The 9,422-nt window shown below is 26.9% G+C and overlaps 1 protein-coding gene across 2 annotated transcripts in view; it reads left to right on the forward strand.

Moving 5' to 3' along the window:
- Positions 1 to 9,422, forward strand: part of LOC107440285 (transforming growth factor beta regulator 1) — a 43,990-nt gene that overhangs the window by 15,417 nt on the left and 19,151 nt on the right. For both annotated transcript variants that reach the window (XM_016053164.4, XM_016053163.4), the window contains exon 7: positions 2,990 to 3,044. In XM_016053164.4, the coding sequence (XP_015908650.2) occupies positions 2,990 to 3,044 (55 nt within the window). The remainder of the gene's footprint in view (positions 1 to 2,989; positions 3,045 to 9,422) is intronic.

The raw sequence follows: 9,422 nt of genomic DNA on the forward strand, positions 1-9,422 counted from the left end.
ATGAAGGGAACTTCCTCTCTTGTAACACATCATAAGTATCTCACATTATTAGGAACAATGTTAATAAAAGAAAAGTTTACGGAGCTATTTTAACCCTATGCCTGTGCAAAATCAATGGTTCTTCATTGTTTTCCCTTTCTTTATCATTTTCATACTTTTTGTTACAGTTCTAGAAGTATTGAAAAACGACCACATTGTCAAAAAAAAAATTTATTATGCATTATTTGGAATCTTTAAAAACTAATCAAAATGAATTTTAATTTTATAATTTGATAAAAATTAACCTTCGAGCTATAAGTTTTTTCAGTTAAACTAATACTTCTATCGTCAGATTTGTCATCTAAGTTTTTCAAATTTATAGTACTAATAGTATAGTAATATAATTTTTTATAGTAATATAATCTTAATTACTAACAATTCATTGTTCCTAGATATTTTGACCATTTTTCATGAGCTATATTATCTGACCTATTTCTCTATTATAATCAAACCTCCTTTAACAACTCCCAAACAGTCATATTTTTATGGAGCTGATCGTAGAATTTACATTAGGGCTAACCTCCGAACAATTGCACCCTGTTACTACCTTGAACTTTGAAGGTTTTATATTCAGTGTTTTTAATTTCAATAGATCATTACTTAACATACTATCTCTTAACAGTTAACACATTCCATTTGTTGAAGAACAACTAAGCATTCTTACACAAATCAATCATAGACACAGTTTGATACTTTCATTCCACCTACTGTAAATAATCTGCATTTTTCATGGGTATCTGTATGAATCTAGTGAATTATGTTCTAGTATTACCAAGGGGCAGCCATTCCTGGCGCTTTATCTGTAAGCTTTCATTTAAAATGAATCAAAGAAATTATTCACATGTGCAAGATGCAAAAGTAACTTGTTCATGCATTTGACCAACATCATTTTTCCTTTCTTGTGGTTTGGGGACACAAGTACAAATGTCTAAAAATAAAATTTAAAAAAAAAAAAATAAAAAAATTCTCTAGCGATCTTGTTGCACAAAGATAGACTTCTTCATTCTTTCTTATAAGTTTTTTTTCTTCCCCAATCTCATGCTTGTGGTAATTATGCTGATTAATAACAATGCTTGTAGGACGTTTTTGAAACAAGCAAATTTTTTAGGGTAATTTTGGCTAATTTTTTTTATTTCTAGTGACTGAAAAAGTAGACCTGTTCACATACAATTAATTATATCAATCTTACCTCATTTTCCAATATTTGCTTAAAAAATGCTTCTTTACCAATAATGGTGCATTGTCTACTTTTATATAATTGTACTTATAATTTTAAAAAAACATACCTAATATTTAACTATTTTTAATAGAATTAACATAATTTTTTTGTATATATATTCAGTGGAAAATCGCGTATTCGGAATCGGTAGGACTTATGGAAGTCCGGATATTAGATTTTTCCGTATAATAGACCCCCAAGGTAAACAAAGCTTAAAACGATCTGAATCTAAGAAGCAAAAAATAAATAAACATTATTTTTCGGTCAATAATGTTTTAGTATTAAAATGATATCTAATCAATCAAAAACAAATTATTAGAAAAAAATAATTGTTGCTTAAAATATAGAAAACGGGACAAAAATTGACAGTTATGAAAATATTAATTGCTCTCTCCGCTATTTTGAAGTAGAACGATTCAAGCAAGAAGGGGAAATTCCTGTCATTCATTAAGGTGGGTAGGTGGAGATGAAAATTCATTTCCTCCGTATTTGTCATACAAGTTGAGGGCGGAGCAGTAACAATTTCTTATTTTCTCTCCCATCATTGGCTATCAATCAAGCATAAAGGCGCGGCATGCTGATTGGGTTCTCTTTATTTTTTCTTGTGTGACTGAAAGTGACTCCCCCTCCACTTTAACTTTCACTCTAATAAAACGGTTCCAGGGTATGCCTCTTTTACTAGCCAGCTGCATTGGAAAGAAGGAAGGGGGGACTCAGTTGTGCTCTTTTGAAAACAAATCTCCCTCCTTTCCTGCATTCCTGAGTAGCGTCACTTATGGTCACTCAACGGTCTTGTGAGGTCTTCTCTTCCCCTTTCTGTTGATTTGTGGGTTCAATGCATGAATCACTAGAAGCTAGAGAAGAAAAAAACGTGTCCAAAGACTTTTTTTTTTTTAAGAGAGGGGAAGATAAGAGATGTTTGTTTATTTTGATTGTTAAAAAGTGTCCGGGAAATCGACCCTTCCTGAAAAGGGACGTCCGGATATGGGACGTTACACTGTATTTATCATTTTAAAGTTTGATCAAGTAATTTTTCTCATTTTTACTTATTATCCATTAATGCCCATTAAAAGTAAACCACTTATTTATTAGGAAGTAATATTAGCTCTTATGAAATATATATAAGATTTAAATTGTTTCTTGAAGTTTTTTCTGTTTCAAAACCAAAAGCCACTTGTCTAATAAATTGATTTCTAGATTAAAAAAGTTGTTTTTTGAAGCTCTTTTGCCTTAAATCTCAAAACAAATTTTTAATTTTAAAATTAGTAAATAATTTTCAATATTTTTATAGCCCATACAATTCAGCCCTTTACCAGCCTGTATAATATACACTAACGTCGTTCACAGAAAAAATTTTGCTGTTACTAAAAAATAAAATAAAAATCTGCCTCTTCAAAGAATTTTCTTTTTTGAGACCAAGAGAAAAAAATATCAATTTTTATGCTTTTTCCTGGAATGCAAAACGCAGTTTAAAATTAGACCCTGCAATTCTTATTTACACAATTTTATATCAAATATCGCGCTCTGTATTGGTGCAATGTAAAAGCCACCATTATGAATCACATTCAAGTGACTTCAAAATTGTACATCGGAATTCGTATTCACACGATTTTAAAATAGCTTATTATTAGCTAATAAGATTCATTTCTTTTGATGGCAGAGCCTTCGAAAAACAGCTTTAAAATATTGTGTGAAAAATTGCCTGAATATAATTGTATTTTGTTACTGCAGCCAGCTGAGCCTAAGAAGAAGAAAGCTAGAAAAGCTCCAGCTCCAGTTAAACCAGGTGCGTAAATCAGTCCTATTACAATGACTGAACAAGATTTAAAATCGCCTAGTCTAAAGGAAAATGTGATATTTTTACAAAAAAGAAAGTTGTGTTATTCCAAATTTTATGAAATTTGTGATATAATATCACTTAATTATGTATAATCAAACTATTGCACTGTTAAATACATACATTAAAAAAAGGGTAATAAATTTTGGTGAAAATGCTAATATATTTATTTTCGTTCTTATTTCATTAAGTATCATAGCATGTAATTTCTAATTGATATTTTAAAGTATAGATCCATAATTTAATAATCACTTATCTCTGTCTCTGTATTACATTGATATACAATAAAAATCCAACCATTTATATAAAACATTAATTAGAAAATTTTCAAAAGCCGGTCTTGTTTTTACATACAAAATAGTGCCATTAAACATGTTTTCTACTTTTAAATTAAAAACATTTACATTGCTTTTACTAGTAACATAAAGATTGAAATCATCTAATATTTGAGTTTTTTTTTTCCCTTTTAGATAAGTGATATACATATATCTATATATTCCTTTTAGTATTTAATTTCAATCAACTTTTAACTCATAAAGTAGTGGATTTATAAAATACTTATAGGATGTTTTTTTAGGTAACTTTCAGCCTACTGCTACCTGGTCATTTAAATGTGAAAAAGCAGGGGTTGAAAATTGTTTGGAACAATTTACTCCATATTGCAGAAATTCTTGAATAAAAACTGCTGCAATGCTTTAATAATCTGTACTAATTTTATTAATCCACTATTTTTAATTTCAAATATTATATTAATTTAAATGTATGCTTAGACTTATTTAAATGAATGACTTATTGACAAGTTTTTACATCAACTTATCATTTTAACGTTTTTCATCTATTTCTCTTATTTTCTTTAAATTCAAATGAGAGTATTATTTTTTCGTTAATTAAAAATCTATTTTTTCTAGTAATAAGAACTTTTATTAAAGAAAAAATGTTTCTCATAGTTTCATCCACCATTGTGACATTTAACTAGCCTAAGAAATATTTAAAAGGACAATACAAATAATACAAAAGTTATTATGAAAACTTTTTATTTGTGTATTTGTTCTTATAATGTGTATTTATTTTTATCAGTATACTTATAAAAGAGAGCTATAGGAAATGATTATATGAAAAAGTTATGGGAAGTTTTTAACAAACTATCGTCCATACTTTCGTTATTACATTTATCAATAGGTATGATGAGATGGTATATTATAAGTAATTAAAAAAAAAATCACATTTTTCCTTCTGGCCAATACGAAAATATACCCCTCTCCGGACTTGAGTCTTGTGGTACTTGCATACGTTTAACATTTGCTAAAACTTTGCTGAATTTATCCTTACGATATAAAATATATATATTTTTACTAAATATACCTTATGCAAATGAAAGCCTTCTATTACAATTTACATACATCGAGTAACTCTTATTTTTCTGATATCACAAAGGTCAAATTTTTTGATGAATAAAAGGTATTAAAAGATTTATTAATTTCTGTTCAATAGGTACAGATAATAATCTTTTATTTATAATCCTGTTGTTTCCTGATTTTATTATTCTTAAACTATGGGTAACGATCGCAAATAGGGTCATTTGTTTAAAATTAAAGATTGTGTGAAACCTGTATTTCGATTTTTTTTTTCTTTAATAATTACCCTCTATCATCATTATAATATTACATAAATATCATTAGTGTAGTGTCACAAAAAGCATTTCTAATTGGAAAAACTCAAAAGCTCTGACATATAGTTTAACGCTTGGTTTGAACTACAAATAAAAAATTGTATCCTCTCATTTTTGAATGAAAGCGTTATTACTCTGATACTGTAGTGATCTTTGCAATTATAAAAAGGTTTATTTTGTGTTGTCATTATGTATAATTATTGTAAATTATATGACATAATAATAATTTTAAATTATATACCAATAAAAATTTTCACTGTTCTATTTTCTATTTCAATACTGCCTTGAGTATTTTATATATTTATATGTAAAAACCTACACATTGTGAAGGTTAAATCATTTAGGTATATCAGTAACCCACTATTCTGTTAAAACTATTGTACCAGCCATGGGAAAAAGGTTAAGATTTAACATTTCAATACCATACACTGTGTAACTCAAACGTAGGAAACTTTACATACAATTGTCACAAAATAAAATTTTGAAAATGAAATAGGTTCTTTTTCATATCCAATAACAAATATATAAAAATTTTATTGTAAAATTTTATTTTGAATGTCTTGAAATTCGATTAAAGAGAGATTAAAAAGATGAAAATTACATAGCGAAAAACATTCTGCTTAATCTGATTTATTGTTTTTTCAATCCTCTCCATTTGTTGTTTTTGCCCGGTTTATATGTATTTTATTTGTTCCTGTTTTCTTCATTAATTATCTGGGCCTTCATAATAATACTTGCTAGTAGCAATGAATCAATTAAAAATTTTGATTATGCTGAAACAGCTGTGTTAGTTATTCTATGCTGTCCTTTTTTTTAGTTCTTTGATTTATATATATATATTTTTTAATAGAGTGCAATCAGCCATCTATAACCAATGAATAATAGACACAAATGAAAGCTTAAATGAATTGATGTGTTTAAAAAAATAGTGTATAAGGGTGGAAAATGGGTTACTGTTAGTTTATACATTTTATATTGCTCTTATATTTTTTATGTTAAAGCCAAGCTTAATCTATCCCACCACAAAGAGATGCTCTGTATAAAATTTAAAAGAAAATACTGAAGGGTAATTAGCTGGAAATAAGAGAACCTTCCATAACTAGTTCAAATAAAGCAAATCTAAGGCCATTCATCTGCAAGCACCTACAATCAACACATGGGATTCTTCTTCAGATTTGTGATTCATCTCCTTTTTATCATTTTCCTCTCTTCCTACTTTTTTATAAAAATTTTCAGGATATTGAAAAATAACCATGCAACTGAAAATCTTCTATCATGCACTTTTAAAAATGTACAAAAAGTAATCTAATAAATCAGTGGAATGATAATGGTTGGGTGCTGGTTAGTTTGATTTTTCAATGTGGTCTTATGGAGATGGTTCATTGGTTCAGTTTTACAATGTTTTAATCAGTTAAGCTATAATCAGTTTTGTTATCTTGGATAATAGTATAATTTATTTAATTAAAACTGAGTTACTAACTTACTATAATTCCAAAAAAAAAATTGAACAATTTTGAAATGCTGTATTTTCAGACCTGATATAGCAATAGAAAACTGTCATCTTGATTCAATCTAATCGATAAAAGGTGCATATCTATATAAATGTTTGACAACAATATTGACTTGAATTAACTGAAGACTTGAGGATGATTTTATTTATTACAAATGACAAAACACAAACTTCCGTTTCTGCCATTTTTAATTTTAAAAAAAAATTTTTGCTTTTATATTGTCAATAGATAGTTTGCAATCTACAATACCAGACATGCTTACTTTTGTTTAATTATTGGTTAGTTATTGGCCATATTATCATTTTAATCAGGCAACGCCTGAGCTGGTACCTCTCTTTCCAAACTTTCAGTCACGAGAGCTTTAATGTATTTAACACGCCTTTCATTTTAAAAAAAAACTGACTTGAACTCATCCCTAATATTCCACCAGAATTGTGAGTAATGAATGGTTATATATGTTGGCCACTGCCATTGGAGTTGGAGGAAAAAAAAAAAACTTTGGTTAATGTCCATTGAAAGCAATAATTTATTGGTAAAAAACACACACCACAGAATAACTGAAGGCACTGTAATTAAAATAATTTAATTCACAGGCAAAAAAATGTAAAGATGTAAAACTGATAAAAGGCAAGAAGATATCTGCCTTTTATCAGTTAAAGACATAAAATGATTTAAGAAATTTTCAAATTTCTAGAAAAAAAAGACTTAGACATTTCATTCTGTAACTTGAGAGTACTTCTAAATATTTTGATTGCATTATTTTCGAGATAATTTACTAGATGAAAACTTTTTTGTGGAAATAGTCTGTCAAGCAGAGAACGGCAACTTAGTCTGAGTATGAAAATATATATAATCATATTTACTTACAATCTAACAAATGCTTATAAAATATAATTTTAGATAAAATTCTTAGAAAATTATGAATCAAAGTAAAATGGACATTTTCAACAAATAAAATAATCACACTAGTGTAACATAAGTACTTAGCGTTTGCGTTAAAATATATTTACTATGGAACAAACATTAAAATCTTTCACAATTTTAAACATATTCAATTTTGAAAACTTATAAAAGAAAAATAATTTTTTATTAAATTACTTTGATTTAATGATTTAAAATGACTTAGTTTTGAAAATCATGTTAAATTAATAAAACAAATTTTGTTTTGTTTTGCAAAATTGAAATGAAAGTTTCCTTCATTTTTAACCCTAACTTAGCAAAATGAAATTATTTTAATTCTTATAGCCTTCAATAATTGAAACTTATGCTGAACCTTATCTCAAATTCTACTGATAATACTTAATTTCGGAGAAAAAATAAAAATATCAGATAGAAACAGGCTTTAATGAATTATTTTTATAGTGAAGTAAATTTATTATCTTGAGCTTTTCTTTTTTCCTAAAAAAAAACCTTTAACAGATATGCATTCGTAGAACATAATTAAGATACAATTATGACTATCGATAGAACAACATAACTATAAGAATCAAAAATTTAAGAGCTATATGTCTTTGTCTTATCATTGATTTTAAAAAATAAAAGATCNGTAATGAATGGTTATATAGGTTGGCCACTGCCATTGGAGTTGGAGGAAAAAAAAAAAAAAACTTTGGTTAATGTCCATTGAAAGCTATAATTTATTTGTAAAAAATTCATTTTGTTAACAGTAGAAATAAAGGCGGTGTAATTAAAATAATTTAATTCACAGGCAAAAAAATGTAAACACATATTTCAAGAAGATATCTGCCTTTTATCAGTTAAAGACATAAAATGATTTAAGAAATTTTCGAATTTCCAGAAAAAAAGACTTAGACATTTCATTCTGTAACTTGAGAGTACTTCTAAATATTTCGATTGCATTATTTTCGAGATAATTTACTAGATGAAAACTTTTTTGTGGAAATAGTTAGTCTGTCAAACAGAGAACGGCAACTTAGTCGGAGTATGAAAAAATATATAATCATATTTACTTACAATCTAACAAATACTTATAAAGTATAATTTTAGATAAAATTCTTAGAAAATTATGAATCAAAGTAAAATGGACATTTTGAACAAATAAAATAATCCCACTAGTGTAACATAAGTACTTAGCGTTTGCGTTAAAATATATTTACTATGGAACAAACATTATAATCTTATTCAATTTTGAAAACTTATAAAAGATATAGAAAGAATCAATTTATAAACTTATAAAAAATAATTTTTATTAAATTACTTTTATTTAATGATTTAAAATGACTTAGTTTTGAAAATCATGTTAAATTAATAAAACAAAATTTGTTTTGTTTTGCAAATTGAAATGAAAGTTTCCTTCATTTTTAACCCTAACTTAGCAAAATGGAATTATTTTAATTCTTATAGCTTTCAATAATTGAACCTTATCTCAAATTCTATTGATAATACTTAATTTTGGAGAAAAAATAAAAATTTCAGATAGAAACAGGCTTTAATGAATTATTTTTATAGTGAAGTAAATCTATTATCTTGAACTTTTCTTTTTTCCTAAAAAGAACCTTTAACAGATATGCATTCATAGAACATAATTAAGATACAATTATGACTATCTATAGAACAACATAACTATAAGAATCAAAAATTTAAAAGCTATATGTCTTTGTCTTATCATTGATTTTAAAAAATAAAAGATCTTTCTCTGTTCTAATTTCTTTTTACAATATACATTATGATTTTTAATGTTCAATTTAGAGAAATTCATAATTGTTTTTAATCAACATGATCTCTTACACATTAGGTTTTGCTAGAGAATTTGTTTAAATCTTTAAGCTCCTGTTAGAACTTTTAAATTAGAGGTAATCTTTTGAGAAAATGCTTAAATCTATCAAAAATCAATACTTGGCATCGTGCATCTGATAAAATTGATCATATGATAAAAATTTTACTAAATACCACATGCATCTAATACAATATATACATACAGTAGACAACCTTGGCCTACGACGAGCTGTGTGCCTTAAAAGAAGACACCTTTCACACTAATTGACCCTTGAGGTGTATCTGCTTAAATTTCTGTGTTACAAAGAAAAAGAGCTAAAGAAAACATACAAATACAACATGTTGTTTTTGATGAATGATTTGGGGACTATGAGACAGTGAATGCATCTCATGAAAGGATTGTTTATCTCT

Source organism: Parasteatoda tepidariorum, chromosome 3 (genome assembly GCF_043381705.1).
Source record: "Parasteatoda tepidariorum isolate YZ-2023 chromosome 3, CAS_Ptep_4.0, whole genome shotgun sequence".
Lineage (NCBI taxonomy): Eukaryota > Metazoa > Arthropoda > Arachnida > Araneae > Theridiidae > Parasteatoda > Parasteatoda tepidariorum.